Source organism: Hibiscus syriacus, unplaced genomic scaffold (assembly GCF_006381635.1).
Source record: "Hibiscus syriacus cultivar Baekdansim isolate YM2019G1 unplaced genomic scaffold, ASM638163v2 tig00117017_pilon, whole genome shotgun sequence".
In the NCBI taxonomy this organism is placed as follows: Eukaryota; Viridiplantae; Streptophyta; class Magnoliopsida; order Malvales; family Malvaceae; genus Hibiscus; species Hibiscus syriacus.
This window is the reverse complement of record NW_024063526.1, coordinates 5,795,474-5,814,282: the sequence shown is the minus strand read 5'-3', so window position 1 is coordinate 5,814,282 and position 18,809 is coordinate 5,795,474. Positions and strand designations below refer to the sequence as shown.

The 18,809-nt window shown below is 34.8% G+C and overlaps 1 protein-coding gene across 1 annotated transcript; it reads left to right on the top strand.

Moving 5' to 3' along the window:
- The first annotated feature begins 16,829 nt into the window (after nucleotides 1–16,829).
- LOC120195752 lies at nucleotides 16,830–18,319 on the top strand. Its single transcript, XM_039197672.1, has 2 exons — nucleotides 16,830–16,935; nucleotides 17,063–18,319. Exon 2 carries the CDS (start codon nucleotides 17,065–17,067, stop codon nucleotides 18,109–18,111), a length of 1,047 nt encoding a protein of 348 aa, XP_039053603.1. The 5' UTR covers nucleotides 16,830–16,935; nucleotides 17,063–17,064; the 3' UTR covers nucleotides 18,112–18,319.
- The last annotated feature ends 490 nt before the right edge of the window (nucleotides 18,320–18,809 follow it).

Genomic DNA, 18,809 nt, shown 5'->3' with positions numbered 1-18,809 from the left:
ACAGCGGCGGCACGTGGGGGCATGTGTGGCAACGATGGGTGGCAAAACAACTTCTAAAAATTATTTTAAAATGTTATAAGTTACTTACCTAGCTCAGTTCACTACGGTGAACAGCAAAGAGCCTGTTTATGCTTTGCCGAAAACTTATTTTGCGTCACCCTCCACACTCCGGTGATTCAAATAGCAAGACAACCAGCGTTGGACTAACAACGATACAAGAAAACTAATGGTGTAAGAAATGTCAATAACGGAGCTCCGGTTGTCAATGAAATGGTGATTGAAATTCTTTGGTAAAACTTACCAAAAAAGGGAATGAGAGAGAAAGAGAAAATCTAGTTTTAAGAAATGGAAATTGTTTTGAAAGAAAAGGGTTTTATATCCAACAAAAATAAAAAAAGTGTAATTACACCACAAGTCCTTTGAATTTTTAGAAATTTCTAATTTAGACCCAAAATTATAATCAAATCTCTCTCTCGATGCTTTGTTTTTTCTAATGCCATAAATGGAGGAAGAATGTTAAATGTTGCAGCAAACAGCTAGACTACAGGATGAAATATAAAATGCCAATAGACCAATGATGAAAGTAGCCATGGTTTAGTGATAGTGTCTGTGGAGAGGTGAAAAGGTTGCTTTAGCTCAAGTCAGGAAAGAAACTGATTAAGAAAGAAAGGCTCTATGTTTCATAGAGATAGAGGTATACTATATAAGAGATTACAAGTAGGGATCATTTTCCATGTAGAGTGAGAAGCATAATTAGAATGATAGACTACGGATGCGGCTTGCAACTCCTAATCGAGCTTATGAACCTATTTCATACCCTTACCCTTTCTTTTAAAATTAAGAAAACTTTAAGCCCTAATTTGGGGTGTAACAACTCTCCCCCTAAAAAGAAATTTCATCCTTGAAATTTACCTTGTCTGAATATTTGTAGAAACTGAGCCTCCATCGACTCTATCGTCTCCCAAGTAGCCTCTATGGGACCACACTTTCTCTACTAAACTTCAACCATCGGGATCCACCTATTCCGAAGAAATATCTCATCCCGATTCAAAATTTGAATAGGATAATCATCATAAGACAAATCAGGTCTTAAATCTACATCCTTGATCTAAACAACATGACGTAGATCCATACGGTATCACCTTAGTATAGATACATAGAAAACATCATGAATGCGACTAGGTTGGGGAGGCAGCTCAAGCTGATTAGCAACAGGTCTGACTCTCTTCAGAATATGATAAGGCCCAATGAACCTCCGACTTAACTTGTCTTGCGTCTAAATCTCAGCACATTGTTCCATGAAGATACTTACAAATATACCTGATCTCTAACCTTAAACTCAATATCTTTCATCCTTTGGTCAACATAAGATTTTTGTCTATCAAAGGCCTCTTTCAGGTGATCATGAATCAATCTGACAATATCCTCAGTCTACTGGATTAAATCTTGACCCAACATCCTCCTATTATGCAGCTCAATCCAACAGATAAGAGTATGACATTTACGTCCATACGGAGCCTCATACGATGCCATATGAATGCTAGCTTGGTAACTATTATTGTAAGTGAACTCAACTAACGAAAAAAAGTCCTCCCAACTACCACGAAAGTCAATCACATAACCTCGTATCATATCTTCAAGAACCTAAATCACTCTCTCATACTGACCTTCAGTATGTGGATTGAAAGCTGTAATGAAGTTCAGACGAGTACCTAGAGCCTCATGTATAGCCTTATAGAATCTAGAAGTAAATCTCAGGTCTCGATCCGAAATGATAGATAATGAAACACCATGAATCTCATATATATAAATAACCTAACAAGCTTGTCTAAGGAATATTTTACCCAAACAGGAATAAAGTGAACTGACTTGGTGAGTCTATCAACAATCACCCAGATATAATCCTTTTTAGAAGGAGTCAAAGGTAACCCAGTCACGAAATCCATCATGATTCACTCCTATTTTCACTCTGGAATCATAATAGGTTGCAATAGAGCATAATGATGCTAATGCTCTGCCTTGACCTATTGACAAGTCAGGCACTTCGCCACGTAATCCAAAATATTTTTCTTCATACCTACCCAATAGTAATGCTCATTGAGATTCTTGTACATCTTGTATCCACCAGGATTCATAGAATAAGGGCTGCTATGAGCCTCCTGAAGAATGGTCTGCCTTAACTCTTCATCCTTAGGAACACAATAACAACCATGGAAGCACAAAATACTATCATGACCAAGAGTATACTCCAAACTCGATCACTGCTCAACTTTCTTGATAATGGTAAGCAAAGAGCTATCAAGCAGCTGTTTATCCCTAATCTCGTCAGCTAGGGTCAGCTTAACTTGTAACTCTGCTAATAGATTTCCATCATAATACAAGCTCAACCTGGAAAATAAAACTTTAAGATCAGATATTGTCTTATGGATCAAGGCATTGACCTCCACATTTGCCTTGTCTGGATGATACTCTTATCTCACAATCATAATCTTTCAGGAGCTCTAACAAGTGATGCTACCTCAGATTTAACTCCTTCTAAGTAAGCAAATACTTCAGACTCTTATGATCGGTATAGATATAACACTTCTCTCCATAGAGATAGCGTCTATAGATCTTCAAAGTAAAAACCACTGCAGCTAACTCCAGATCGTGGGTGTGGTAGTTGTGCTCATACGGCTTTAAATGACGAGACGCATAAATTACAACCTTCTCATCCTGCATCAGAAAACATCCCAATCTAGAGTGAGAAGTTTCACTGTAAACTGAAAAATCCTTCCCTTACTCGGGCTGAATCAACACTAGGGCTTCAACCAAAACCGTCTTTAGTTCCTTAAAGCTAGATTACTGAGCTTCAGACCAGACAAATGGGACATCCTTCATTAACAGCTTCATCAAAAGAGCTGCTATGATGGAGAAACCCTCGACAAAACTGCGGTACTAACCAACTAAACCCAAGAAACTATGAATCTCTAAGATGTTCTAGGGTTGCTTACAACTCAGAATAGCCTCTACTTTACTCGGATCTACTCGAATACCCTCATTAGATACAATATGTCCTAGAAAAATAACCTCGCTAAGCCAGAACTCACACTTGCTCAACTTGGCAAACAAGTTATGCTCCCTCAAGGTCTACAAAATAATCCTCAATTGCTCACCATGCTCTGATTTAGTTTGGGAATACACCAACATGTCATCTATAAACAAGCCCATAAATTGGTCCAGATAAGGTTGAAACACCCTATTCATTAGGTCGATAAAAGAAGCAGGGGCATTAGTTAACCCTAATGGCATCATCAAGAACCTATAATGCTAATATCAAGTACGAAAAGTGATTTTGGGGATGTCAGAATCTTTCACCTTGAGTTGGTAATAACCAGATCTCAAGTCTATCTTTGAAAATATAGTAGCTCCTAGAAACTGGTCAAACAAATCATCGATCTTGGGTAGATAATTTTTTTAAATGTGAGTTTGTTCACCGTCCTGTAATCAATACAGAGTCTCAATGTCCCATCTTTCTTCTTGACAAAGAAAATAGGAGCACCATACGGTAAAAAACTGGGATAAATAAATCCCCTATCCAACAACTCCTGGAGTTGGATCTTTGGTTCCTTAAGCTGCTTAGGATCCATACGGTATAAAACCATCAAAACTAGAGTAAAACCATAATAGACTTCAATCTCAAAATCAACTTCTCTTTATGATGGCAAAACTAGACAACTCATCGGGAAAGACATCAAGAAATTTTTCAACGATCATAATTCTTTTTAAGTCTGATCAGGAACCCTGGTATCCAAAATATAAGCGAGGAACACCTTAGAAACCTTCCAGATTATCCTTTTAGCTACCAAGGCTGATAGAACATTCGTCAGGAACCCACAGTGTTCTCCAACCATTACTATCCTCCTGTTATCAGGAGTCTTCAGGATAACTTTCTTGATCTCACATTCGAGATTAACTCGATGTTGATCCAACCAATCCATACCGAGAATCAAGTCAAACTCTTCTAATGGAAACTCTATGAGATCCGCCAAAAAGACCTTCCATGAATCTCTATAGGGCACCCTCTAAAATTTCATTCTATATCAATAGACTAAGCATTTGAGCTCAGAACTATCATAGGACTCTTGGTATTCCCAACCGAGATGTCAAGACCCCTAGATATAAAATATGATACATAGGAACGAGTAGATACATGATCAAATAAAGAAAATTATGGAATTGAATGAATAGTAACATTATCTGTAATCAAATCAGGCTCATCACGATCCTGTCAATGTCTAACAGCATAAACTAAAGTAGATTGGCTTTCCTAAGTCCGAGTTGTACTCCTACTCTGAGAAGGTTGGCCTCTACTAGTATACTCACATCCTCTCGACTGACTACAACCCCCTATTAGAGTATGAATTATACTATGAGTACGAGAAAGAGTCTAAACTGATATCGAGGTGGTAGGACCCGACTCTGGACAATCTCTCAAGAAATGGTCACTGAACTCACACCTTAAATAAGTCCCCATCCTATTTCTACACTCTCTAAAATGACGTCTCCTATAATACTCACAAGTGGGCATCTATAGTACTCTTGATGATCCACCATGACATGAAGCTAGAATTATCGAAGTGGCTGATACTACAGGCCTCAAACTCATACCACCTCTCCAAAAAGACTCACCCCTACCTCTCTTGTTAGGACATGAAGAAACATCATTAGAACCAGAAGGTCTTCTGAATCGATCTCTATCTCAGTCTTTACCTCTGTCTCGGTCCATCCTACGCTCCAAACCCATTCTCCCTATCTCCTCAGCAGTCTTGGCTATCTCAACCAAGGTATCAAATTTCCTCTCTTAGTGGGTAACAACCCGATCCTTGATCTCATACCTCAGTCCATTTTTGAATCTAAAGCACTGATCCACCTCATCGTCCACTCACTACGGAGCATAACGACTCAGCCTGATGAACTCAATCTCATAATCCATAACAGACATGTCACCCTACTCCAAACTATGAAACTCCTGACGTCGCTCCTGTAAGTATTTTTCCCAGATGTAACAACTCAGAAAGTGTTCCTTGAAAAGACCCTAAGTCAACTAATCTAACGAGATACTCCTGGCAATCGAATGACACCATCTCTATACCTCAATCTTGAGCAAAGCTAGTGTTTCCTTCAACTTTTACTCTGGCTTCAGCTTAATCTTATCTATAGTCCTCTCGATGTCATCCAACCAATACTCGACATCCGCCAAAGCCCCCTAGTAATACCTCAAATGAAGCTACTCCAGCAACCACCAGAGATGTAGATATATCCATAGTATATATTAGCTGGAGCACTAGTTGCTCTCTAAAACATACGATAAATAGATCTATTAATGGCACCCTGATCCTACCAGGTGTAACTGGATCCTCTTGAGAAGTAGATTGATGGACACATGGAGCAGGAAGATCTCGCTCTAAGATTGGATCCTCAAAAAAATAGAAGGTTGGGTCGCTCACCCATGACCACTACCACAACCTCGCCTACGACCTCGAACGCTCATTGAATCAGATCTACTAGGCTCTATAGAATAAATTCGAACCTAAGTTAGACTAGAATTAAAAATATTGTATTTATTAAAAAACTATATATATAAGGTGACACAGTATTTGAAAATATCATCAAATCTTTGAAAATACAATATTTAAGACTCATCCACAGCTCAAGTGTTTAAAACTGAAAGCTCTAGTACCACCAAATATAATCTCCTAGACTCGGCCTGAGAGTTACAGTCGAATTTACAGAAGTTCTTTTTATATTTAAAATGCAACCCAAATTCATTTCAGTCAATAAGGACCATGTAACGGTAAAATACTGAAAATAACCATCCTAAAAATCCATGTTGTAAATATACAGTGATAACGACGTCGGTATACAAAATATTGGTAATACAAATATGTAGGCATTAATAAAAGACATGTCACCCAAAATATAATAGAAGAGGCATGTAAAAATATACAGAGATACAAAACGAAGAATAGTCAAACCTCATAATGCCAAGTATGCTAGCCTACTATCAAGTAGTATCCAAAAAGTAAAAATAATTAAATAATGAGCTAAAAGCCTAGTGTTCTTCTTACAATGTATAAAAATATACAAATAAAATATTTCGGTAAAAGTTACGTATAAAATAGGTTTTAAAAACATGAACACTACCCCATTCGAACACTAAAATGTATAGGTTCCCCTGAACCATACATCCATATATACACTTGGGGTAAGGACCTTATATTGATAGTATAAGGACATGAGGTAAGGACTTACCATGTGCACAAAGCAAGAGGAACATGCGGTAAACTCTTACAAGTCATAGACTAAGCCTGAGATACTTCCTCTAATTATGACCCCAATGATAGTAAAAGTGCATGTATTTGAGTAAGAATTGAAATTTAAATTATTTAAATATTAAAACATGTCATTTATCAGAATCAACTACATAAATATGGTAACCAGAGATCATGCTAGAAGCATTCGGTAGTTCATATATTATGTGATCGAAATATAAAATCAGAATCTTTAAACAGTTCAGACAGATAATCAAAACACTGCTGTAACACCAATAGGAACATGCATGAACCGATCTGAGTAGTCTAGGATGGTCACCTACTCTCGGGTGTACCTATCACGGTCAGTGGCAGTGCTAGATCCTATGAACCGAAATAAGTGAAATCAGAATCCTAATAAAATAAGTAAGAAACTTTAATCGAATAATCGACAAAAACCTACGAGTAGCTCTCGAAGAACTCGGATCAGACAGATCAGCGGGGCGGGTAGTTTTGAACCTAGACAGATTACAATCAGGGTTATCTCGTGTACCTTTATAAAAATATAGCCTCAGATTAATTCCATAATCAAATCCTAAATAAAGGTGTAGAAATGCTAAAAAATACTAAGCATTTTCATATTAACGATCTCAATTCATGGCTTTCAGGTCATAATTTGGCAAAACGGACTATAAAATCGACCTCGAGACGTCGATAAACTTTAAGAGGGAGGTTTTTGATAAAAATCATTATCGATCAACAGTACAAGTTAATGTTAGTCAATGGTCAAAGTCAACAAGAGCGAATCAACGGTCAACAACGAATGTCAAATATCAATGTTAATGGCTCGGTACGACGTGGCTTAGTGCGGTTCGACTCGAATCAACTCGATATGGCTTTGTTCGGTTGGACCATTTTAGTTCGGTTCATAAATGGATCGATTTGGTTAGGTCAATTTGGTTAGGTTTGGGCTAGACATGTGTATGGTTCGGTCAGATACGGTTACTAGTCGGGTCAGGTCAGCGGGTCGGGTTGACCTATTTCAAGGCGATCCACCAGGTGGTGGTCGATCCTCATGAATAAAGACGACACGTGGAGGCATGTATGGTGACGATGAGTGACAAAACAACTTCTAAAAATTTCTAAAAATTATTTTAAAGCGTTATATGGCACTTACCTAGGTCAGTTCATTGTGCTAAACAACAAAGATCCCATTTACGCTTCGTCGAAAACTTGTTTTGCATCACCCCTCCACACGCCGGTAACTAAGACAATAAGACGACCACCGTTAGAATCACAACGAAGAAAGAAAACTAATGGTGTGGACATTGTCGATAACAGAGCTCCGGTTGTTGTCGAAACGACAACTAAAAATTCATTGGTAAAACTTAACAAAAAGGGAAGGAGAGAGAAAGAGAAAATCTAGTTTCTAGAAATGGAAATTTTTGGGAAGAAAAGGGTTTTATACCAAACAAAACAAAAATGGTGTAATTACACCACATGTCCTTTAAATTTTTAGAACGTTTTAACCTCGACCCAAAATTATAATCAAATTTCAATTTAGTCCTTCAAATTAAAATTAAGAAAAATTTAAGCCCTAATTTGGGGTGTGATGCCCCAAACTCTAAGAATATCTATTTTATTTTGTTGATAGAACTATACATGTATATATAGGGGCCTAAGTCCATAAAACATTAACAAAGCCCCACAAGGGCAACTGAGGTAGCATAGTTACACACCACTAACAATGCCAGACTAGGGCAACTAAGGTAGCCTCGCCACTCACTAGCATAGCTCAACATATTAAAGTAAGGTTATCCCCTCACTAGCTGCTATCTCACTCATCCTCTCATCTAGAATGTTATTCAAGGCTTTATTAATTTGTTGCATCTGTTAGTCTGTGAAGCTGCTCTATTCTAGTTTTTTAACACTAAAAGAAATTTTAGTCATTTTTCCTCTAAAGAGATCTCTATGTGTTTCATATTTTTACGACGATTACTATTTTTTTTGTTCACTTGTTGTATTATTTGCTATCTCGATACCTGAATTGGGTTCATTACTTGGTAACGAAACTCTAGTTGCTCTCATCACACTTTCTCTCAAGTCACCCTCAAACTGGAAGGACGATTGTACATCCACAATTCATTAACATTCTCGTAGTACACGGTTCTAATATTTCGTAATTTGATTAGTTTATCATATCACTTGTTGGTACACCCTCTATAATGATTCTTAACTTTTAAATACTTGATATGTGCTTGACTAAATATGATTGGGTGTGTTATGCCTAAGATGGTTACTTAGGTCATAACCCACTCATACAAGTGTTCCTGAGCACATTTGGTCATTAATGTCCCTCACGGACTAAGTCCCACCATCACATGTCATCTTTGACTCTTACATGCCTTAAAGAATTCGAATATAACCATCCAAACTTAGTAGTATTGGTATCCTACATGTAGTATCGATACCCCATGAGTATCGGTACCAAACACAAATTTTGTTTACTAAAAAGTAGCTCGGTATTAATACTAGATATCATCATTATCGATACTAGAAGGGAAATATCAATATTACTCCCTTCAATATCAATACCCTATGTTGAAACTACATATAATTAATCCGAAATCATCCAATATCGATATTGTCCATCCAATATCGATACTCGAACCCACAATTTCCTTATTTAAGTTCGAAAACACCCAAAAATCATTCCAGGGGTCTTGGTTTGGTTCCAAGTCATGTTATAAAGCTTAAGGAAGTTACTTAGGGTTATAAAGTACAATAAAAGCACATGATTTACACTAAAAACATCATCTAATCATGAAATCAAGCATAAATCCTAAAAATGCTTAAATACCTAAATCTAAAAAAATCTTCATGTTTATGAAAACCTTAATACTACAAAGGATTAGAAAAACACTATTTTGCTAAAAGAATCCTAAAATGAAGCTCCTTTAGCTAGTTATTACTCTCTTCTAAGACTTGGATGATAAACCCCTATTTTTCAAGCAAAACATGAAATACCAAGCTTTGAATCTTTAATACAAGGTTATTGGAGGGATTAGGGATGAATTTGATGTTTAAAGGAAGCATAAAAGGGCTCAAGAGCTTAGCTTTAGCTATGGCATTTGGAGAAGAAATAAAATAAGAAATTGAGAAGGAATGAAATAAAGAGAAGAAGATGAAAGAAGATAAAAGGTCTCATATTTTTTAAAAATGGGATGATTATAATATTGGTTCCTCCTCATCTTTCTACAATGCAAAATCTATTTTTTAATATCAATTGGGCCCAATTCAAAACCAATTAAGCACACACTCGCCAACTTACCTCTCAGGTAAACCTGAAACTATTAACCTAAAATTTAGGGTGTTACTAATATAATTATATATTTGGGTCTTAATATTTATATAATTCTATCAATTAGATATAATTTATTTAATTAAAATAAATTTAATCTCCAATTAGATCGTGACACGTGCTACTATCAGGTTGGATGATATTTTCTTAATTATTTATTTATTTAATATATTTATTTTTCCTCTAAAGAGGTGGTGACATGAGTTACCACCTTATTAAGGTGAGAAAATAAAACGGTGAATTGTGAGCCAAACAATATTTAAACCTAAGAAAAGGGAATACAATGGGTATTTGGGGTGAGATTCAAAACTACATCAAAAATGTAAACACAACCAACTTACTTCGTAAAGTCTCAGGGCATCTACGCCCATCTGGCAGCTAAAGTGCATTGGCACTAACTGGGATATCTAACTATACAATTGTTATATGATAAAGTAACTCAGTTGTCTTGACTGTATCCTGAGCATCAAACAAGGCTAATTTTATGACATCCTAACTATTATTGTTTCTAACTATTTTGAGTTTATTTTTTTTCTCACTTGTAGTTTTATTTCATGGTGTTATGGTATTATTAGGTTCTTTAATTCTATCCCTTAAATTCTTGGGTTTCTTACCCAAAACTATTCGTGGGTACTGATACTAAGCCCCTCGGTATCGATACTGACCTCTAGTACTAAACTCTGGTTATCGATACTACTAACTTATTAAAGGCTAATAACAAAAGGGTTGGTATCAATACTCTATCTTAATTATTGATACTTTAGGTCTATTGTATCGATACTTTCATGGGTATCGATATTGAATTTGGCTTCGATGTTTTGAAAATGCCTAAGTATTTATACCCTTGTTAGAGAGTATCAATACTTTACCCTTGGTATTAATAATCCCGTGAGTACCAATACCAAAATGGCTACTTGAACTCGATGAGTGAACCTGGTATTGATACCACCCTACGAGTATCGATACCTTAGTTATAGTATCGATACCTTAGCTATAATATCGATACCCATTACATGAGTATCAATACTTCTAACCCAAAACCCCCTTTGTTTTAGCATCTAAAGAATAATATTGGTACTATTCTTCTAGTACATATACTCATGCCTAAAAGTAACTTGTTTTGGGCATGAAAATGTCTCTCCAACACTCCCATATGTCCTAAGTGAGGTCCCTAAATGTTATTAAAGCGTTATGTCTGATAATATAGGTCATAATAAGTCCATAAACATGTAGAAAAACACTAGATACTGAATTTACCATGAACATACTTTATAAATCATGAAAGCTAACCAAACACACCTAGGTCCTACATAAGGTATAGTTGAGTTAAAAGTGAGTTACCTTGAGTCCTAACCTGCTGAGAGTTCATTCAACTCAACCAAGGGTGAGCTTTTCATTTCCCTTGCACTTGGAGCTTTCTCTAATCTCTCTCAGTAAACAATAATCGACCGCAAGTGTTACTAACATTGCTGGAAAGCGTATGAGAGGATTAAGAACATTTCTTAAAGCTTAAACCTCTCAAAATGAGTTGGTTTCACTTAGGTTTCTAAAACCCACACTAAACTCATACTTGGTTTCCATGGCCAAAACTTTACATTGAGAGCTTGAATTAAAGTTTGGGATTAGAGGATTCTGATTCTTACCTTTAGAATCTTAGACTAAGTTTGCTAGTTCACCAAGTTATCACCTTTTTCCATCCTACTTGAAGGAAGAATGAAGAGGAAATATGAAGGCTTGTATGAAGGATAAGAAGTGAAAAAAGAAAATTGAGAAAAGAGAGAAATACCAGATGTGACCTCATTCCCATTCAATGAAATTCGACATTTCAAAAGTAAAATGGTATAATTGTATCCTTGGTTCTCTTAGCTTTGGATACAACTTAAAAATACCCTTTTTATCATCCATTGGTCCCAAGTCAAGCCTAAACCAATGCTCAATTGGTCCAAGACTTCCTACAATGTTAATGGATTTATTCTAAGACTCATTGGGTTAAACCGAAAAGACTAACCCGAGATTCGGGGCATTACACAAACAAATTGTGTTTTGCAATATATGAGTTCTTCAGAGATTCTTAACATACAATAACTGATTTGACATGGAATATTGACGTGAAATCAAAGGAACCTCACATTTTGCAAGGAACAAGTTAATTGTCATGTCACATCAAGGTTATTACCCATTTCTGCTTGGGCCACTAAACCTAACCATCTCTATAAAACCTTTTTTTTTCTTCATAAATGATTTATCCCTTCTTAGAAAACTTCTACTTAAAAAAATGAATCCTCTTCCAGTGGCATTGTTTCTTTCTCCATATTAAGTTAGGCACCATAAGTACCTCTACAACATCTGATATGATCGATATTTTTCTTCGTGGTCAAGACAAATTAGCATAACGCGTGGTTCTTGCCTACTTCTCAAAAAACTTCTTAGCTTTTTTAGGTTCTCGTATTGCGTTGTGCAATGCATCATCTTCTTGTGGCATATAGATTTTTGATTGGGCCTTTTGAGAAACCTCTTACTCTATCAATTAAGTCCAATTAAACACCATTGGAGAAACGTTGTTGAGATTTTTCCTTTGCGTTTTGTACTGACAGATTCCTTTGTGTTTCACTGGTATATTGGTATCCATTTATTATAGAAGGCATCATCTTCTGGTGACAACATCCACCTGTCTTGTGTGCTAAGATATGCAGCACATATCAACAGCTTCAGATAATTTTTGGAACTTTTTTGCCACTACAAGTTATTTACAAAAAAAATGTTTGTTATTTTTAATTTCTTTTTATTTCAAAGTATTTTGAATGCGATTTATACTCGTTTACAATTTCTCGTATATGCCCATATCAATTTCAATTGAAAGATAAGTTAAAATACTACGTCTCTAAGCTCAAACATTACACAAATGTTTTTATTAATTTTATGGAAATACTCAACGAACATGTCTATCAAGTCATTTTAGCTTGTACTTCATGCATAAACCAAGTTTTAGTACCATTTTGAATGCAATTTTTACCCCACTTATAATGTCTCATATATACTTCTATTAGAATAAATTGAAAGCTAAGTTCAAATACTACGCACTAATCTTATAAATTACAAAAATTTTAAAATTTACAACCTGGGAGAATGCATGGAACATGGATATTAAGAAAAGGAATGCGGGTTGGATTTTACAATTCATGACTTCGCGTTTTTGTTACCAGTGAGGTTATTTTTGACGCTTTGTATTTTATTCGAATAAGAAGTCGTGATTTTGCAATGTTTCTCAAATCCTATGTGAAGCGAGTTCCTTTCTGACACGTTAGATATTATTTGACTTAAAGGGTCACGTCTTTTCAAAGGACCTCGCGTCCTGTCAAATGTGAGTTTCATCGATTTCTCTCTTCGAAACGGGTGCGAGGAATATTATAAATAGAGACCCATTTGGAAGGTTTCCTAAACATATTTTAAAGGAAAAATGGCAAAGAAAAGATGTATTAATATTGCGGAGTTAATCACAAGAGAATTGTTATAAAAAATTCTTGTGCATGTGGTGTCTAATTCTGTCGAGATTTCGTCAACACACAATTGCGTTGCAAGACTTTTCATGAAGCTGCAGATCACAATTAGATTTTTTAAAACATTTCAATGAAAAAGTTCGACGTCGTGCCATGGAATCAAGCCGAGAAAACTTTTCAAGAAAGATGTCTTGCTATTAATAATCATGTTGTTTTATATAGAGATGACATGCATAATTATTTTAGTGGAAGAAACTCGTCTGGTCTGAATTGTTTGAAGAAAGAAGATGATAAAGGTAACATCAATGCCACATATGTCTATGGCCTTATTCTAATTTGTTATGGGGAGAATTAAGAGATGAAAGACTTCGAATCATGAAAGCTCTTGATCTCGTCAATTCTAAGAAAATAAATTTAGAAGTTATTCGTTCGAAGATGAATCTGTTTTTAGGCTTAATGTCGTGAAGTCGTCACAACATTGCCTTCCTAGAACAAATCAAAGCATGTAATTGTCCTTAAAACTATCTGTGAAATTCATACGAACAAGTTTGGCAACCAATGAACAACTTTTGTACTTATTATTATTCTTGTTTTAAGAGCCATTAAGCAATTTTGTTTTGCAACATTTTACATCTGTACTGAATTCTAGTTTTAATAAGTAATTTCAATTTATTTATAACAATCTTGTTTTTAATTATCTATACAATAAAAGTAGAATGATTAAAATAAATTTGATAAACCTCTTGTTACACAAATCTCAAGGTCTTTTCAAAAGACGCAATACTTCAAATTCTCGAGGAGGTTTTAATATCTCGGGGACCTCGCGTTGCGCAGAACGTGATGTCATTAATTGAAATACGAAATTGAATTCCCTAACAAAGTGTATTCACGTTGGAAGAGACTCGAACCTCATAGAATGTGAAGCCTCTACACGCCTTTTGTAGGACACGGGTAATCTTATGTGTATAGTTTGAGGATATTTTTTCAAAAAAAAATCTTATATGGGATTACTCTTCTAAATTTTTTTGGGGTTATTAATCTAAAATTGCAAAAAAAAATTACCTCTTTAATATAAATCCTTTATGTACATCTCGATCTACATTCTACATCACTAATGTGGTAATGTATTTTACGCGGCTAATAACTGTGAATAGACTACTGATGTGTCAGAATAGGGCTGTGAAAAGGACATTTAGAACACATTTGACTTGCATGAATAATTTGAAACTTGTCTAACACCTACGGTTAAATCAAACCTTCAAGTGATTAAAAATTAATTAAAACGAAAAGAAAATCCAGAAACTGGTTGCTAATTTCTTTTTCTTCGTGATCTTTATTTTTCATTCTTTAAAAAAAACAGTCGTTTTAATGTCTTGTTTCAGAAAAGCATGAATGTTGTTTTTTTCAGAAGATGTCTCCATGCCCCAAAATGAGAATGACAAATCGAAGTGTCACGAAATGCAAAGAAAAGCTCGCTTTCATGATTGTCTTTAGATTTGAAAGGTTCGCTTTCCCCATGAGAATGTTGTGATAAGAGTCAATTTTATAACATTTTCAATCTTTTAACGTATAATTGGTTTTACGGGGGGAAATAGAGGTAATTTTAATTTTTTATTCTTTTAGAAAATAAAAGATATTCAAGAATATATGTTTGGTTTTAAATTTAGAGAATTATTTAAAAACATGAAAATAAATAAAATTATAAAAACAGTTTTTAATATTTTTATTAAAATTATTATGAAAATTAAGAAAATAAAAAACACGGATTTTAAAATTTTAATTTAATTGCCTTCTAAAATCACATTTTTAATGGAATATAGAAAAATACTTATATTATTATATATAAGTAATTAAATGTATACAAAATTATTTCAGAAGAAAGTTTTATTTTAATGGTATATTATGATACTAATGGTGTATTATATACACACGCGTATATAATTTTACAACTTCATCTACTTAATGATTACGTGTTAGTTTGTGACATTTAATGGTGAAATGAGACGTGACAGATCGTGAGTTATTCAAGTTTGATTTGGTTAAATCTCAGTTAATGCTCGAATTAAATAGACTTAACTTGAGTTTTTAAGGAACCGAAATGAGTTATTTGATATTTAATTAAAAAAACTCACAATCAACATGAAAAAATTAATATATTATTTTTTTATTTTTAAATTAAATTATTAAAAATATTAACATTTATATGTGATTTTTTTAAAATATAATATAAGGCTTTCATGTACTTAATATTCATGTTCAAGCTTGAACTGAACTTGAGTTTGACCTTCAATTGAGTTAAATTTAAGAATGTTTTGAGTAAAAGTTTTTTTTTTTTGAATTCGAGTCAAACTTTAATTTTTAAAATTTCGAGTCTAAATTGAAAGTTTTAAACTTGTAAGCTTCTGAGTCGAAACGCATTAATCTCAGTCTTCAACTTTTAGAATAGAGTTGAACTTAAAGAATATTTGACTCGTTTATAGCCCTAGTGACACTAATGTCTAAGCCTGAAATTGGGTAGGTATTTATTATTGTGCAAAAAATCGTAGATGTTGAATTGACCCATTGGATTTTGACTGGCACGTTTAAATGTAACAGATAGAATATATTATGATATGGCATTTTGATGCTGAGACAGTTCTTTTTGGAATTGGTATATATATATACGTGGGATGGGAATAAAGGGTAAAATGCCAAACCCCAAGAGTTGAAGTTTGAAGTGAAGCATATGACTGTTGAATTTTGGTCGTCCATGCGCGACACGTACTGCATTTTACGCCTAAAGGGTTTTGCATGTGTGTATCGCGCTTGGACGATGTAAATTAACATGTCATTTCATCTCAATTGTTGCTTATATAGACATAAAAGAGCTACTAACTCATTTGTTGCTTCGTTTGCCAGACCACGACGTTTGAATGGAAGGAGTGGCTAGCTACCACCGTGTTGGGAAATGCATCTCCTTGATGCTTGCGGATAGAGATGGCCTGAGAGGATTGACTAACAGGGATGGATTGAGTGAGGTGTATAGGAACAATGGTTCTCCTAAAATTTTAAATTTTTATATATTTTAATATTTTTTTTATATTTTTATAGAAAATTTAATTTTGTCTCCTAAATTCTTTAAGATCGTATTCCCTAACATAAAATTTGACACTCTACCCAGTGATTAGGTGTCCTTCTAATATAATTTAAGTATTTTTATATAGTTATTTTGCTAAGGTTTGAATTACCATTAATATTTTATTTATTTTCTGTTGTAACCCATTATTAAATATGGAATTGAGGCTCCACATTTCTCTAAAAAATTCTTAAATCGGGTGATAATATATGTTATAATCATATTGGAAGATTAACTTTTTTAAAATTAAATTAAAACTAGAAACAAAATGATAAAATATGTAAATAATGAAGACTCGATGTATAATTATACTAATTTTCAACTGCCAAGTTAGCTTCTTAAATATTAACAGTGAGTGATTTAATTGACAACAATTAAATAATTAGATGATCTAATTGATAAAATTAAAAGGTGGATAATCAGAATGAAAAAGTCAATACTTAAATGGTGACTTATATAGTTTACCCATTATTTACTAAATATGAATTTGAACCGTAAATTCATCTTGGTCCGACTTGGCACCAATCTGATGCAACCCGTGTTCGCCTCTAATTTAGACGTCTTAACCCAATCCAAAGCTGCAAATACAGGAAACGAAAGCTACGCTCTCTGGAAATTCGGGAAACAGAAGGCTGCATTTCATCTCCAACAACCCTTAATATTTTCCAGGTATTTACTTCCTTCACTTCATCAACGTTTAAGATCTATTACGACAATCCCTGAATTTAGGTGTTTCTTTTACAATTCTTAGAAGTTTTCCAACTTTTCGAGGTTGTTAATGTTTATATGTTGACAGTAATGCTGAATCGTGGAACAAAGTTAAAATCTTGGCATGGACCTCATAAATACCCGGTTGTAGTGCCAGTTGTGTTTCTGGTATCAGTCTCGTTAGCATTGGTATTGCTTTTCCATAAAACTGACGAAAACACGACTCCGGTACACGGACTACGACCGGAAAAGAAATGGAATAGGTTTGAGTCTTTGGTGCAATTTAATCCGAAAAGGGAATTCTGGAATGGGACGGATTTGATATGGCAAATACCTGATTCACCTAAGGCTGTTCTTTTTCTAGCTCATGGATGTAGTGGTAGAGCTGTTAATTTTTGGGATAGGTCTCCTAATTGCCCTAAATGTGTTGGTTTGCCGGAGGAAAGGCTGATCGTGCTTCATGCTCTTGCTCGGAAATTTGCGGTCTTAACCATATCGAGTGCAGGGAGGTGCTGGACATTTGGGGAGGAAAGGTTGATTGTCAAAGATATTATAACATGGTGGGTTAATAGACAGAATCTTGAAAAGCTTCCTCTTGTGGCTTTGGGGGCCTCTTCTGGTGGCTATTTTGTATCTGCAATCGCTAATGATTTGAAGTTTAGTAGTATTACACTTATGATTGCTGAAGGGTTATTTGATCACATGGACATCAAAGAGGACTATCCACCAACCCTTTTTGTGCACATGCCAAAAGATTTACATAGGCAACAGAAAATAACCGAATTTATGGAAGTTTTGAGAAATAAAGGGGTTAATGTTGCGGAAATTGAATGCACGGAGTTGCCTCTATCACCAACTTTCTTATCTGACAGAATCCCAGGTCTTGATCAGACTGTCTCTGCTAGATTGTTCCATTTATTCAGGGAGAAAGGCTTTGTTGATGAGAATGGGTACATGAAACAGGATGGGCGTGCAACACGTTGGAAAGGTTATCTCCAGGGTAGTAAGACTAATTTTCTGGAAAAACATTTGGTTCATCCTGTTGAGGAGGAGCTAAATCTTGCATTTGCATTTCATGAAATGTCAAGTTTGCAATCGGAAGAGATTTTTAAATGGTTTGAATCTCATATGGACTGAGCAATACACAATTGCGCCACATGCTCCTCCCTGTCCGACCAGAAAGTACCGACAGTGAAAAGTGATCCGTACATACAACTCCTAGTAACAATCCCTCAACTTGAGCTGGATTAAATTGTTTAATGTTTGAAGTTTTCCTTTGAACAACTAAGAACTAGGATGTAAAGCTACTACCTTGACTGAAACCAACAGCAGCATCCACTATGTCTTAGGTAAATTTTATCCATGTGTGTGAAAGAAAACAATCTTCATTACATTGAATACTATTATATATATAATTATTTCAAATTGCAAAGTATCTTCTTTTTTTCTCCTTCGAAGGGTCAGTTATGCTTGCTTTGAATGAATGACTTATCTTTACGTTATCTATATACTATTTGATTTGCCATTGTCCTTCGTAGTGCATCTGTAAATGATCTATTCTGGACTGGTCAAAATAAATAAAGAAAAAAGAACCCTCGACATAAAAGGAGAAAACAGATACTAATATATCTATACCCAAGTTGCAGGAAGGAATCAAGTTTTCATGTTACAAATGAATGAAAATACAGTAGCTAACTCTCAAGCACCCATGCAAGCATTATGTTTCGACTACCTTTCTCTTCCGATGGTCTCTCCTTTTTGTTTCTTCCTTTAGAAGTCTTAAGTTAATTGGCATTAAAATGTACCTAGAATTAGGTCACTAGAATCTAGAATTA

What these genes read in the sequence shown, in the direction of transcription:
- LOC120195752 (XM_039197672.1), top strand. Translation starts at nt 17,065, where the DNA reads ATGCTGAATCGTGGAACAAAGTTAAAATCTTGGCATGGACCTCATAAA.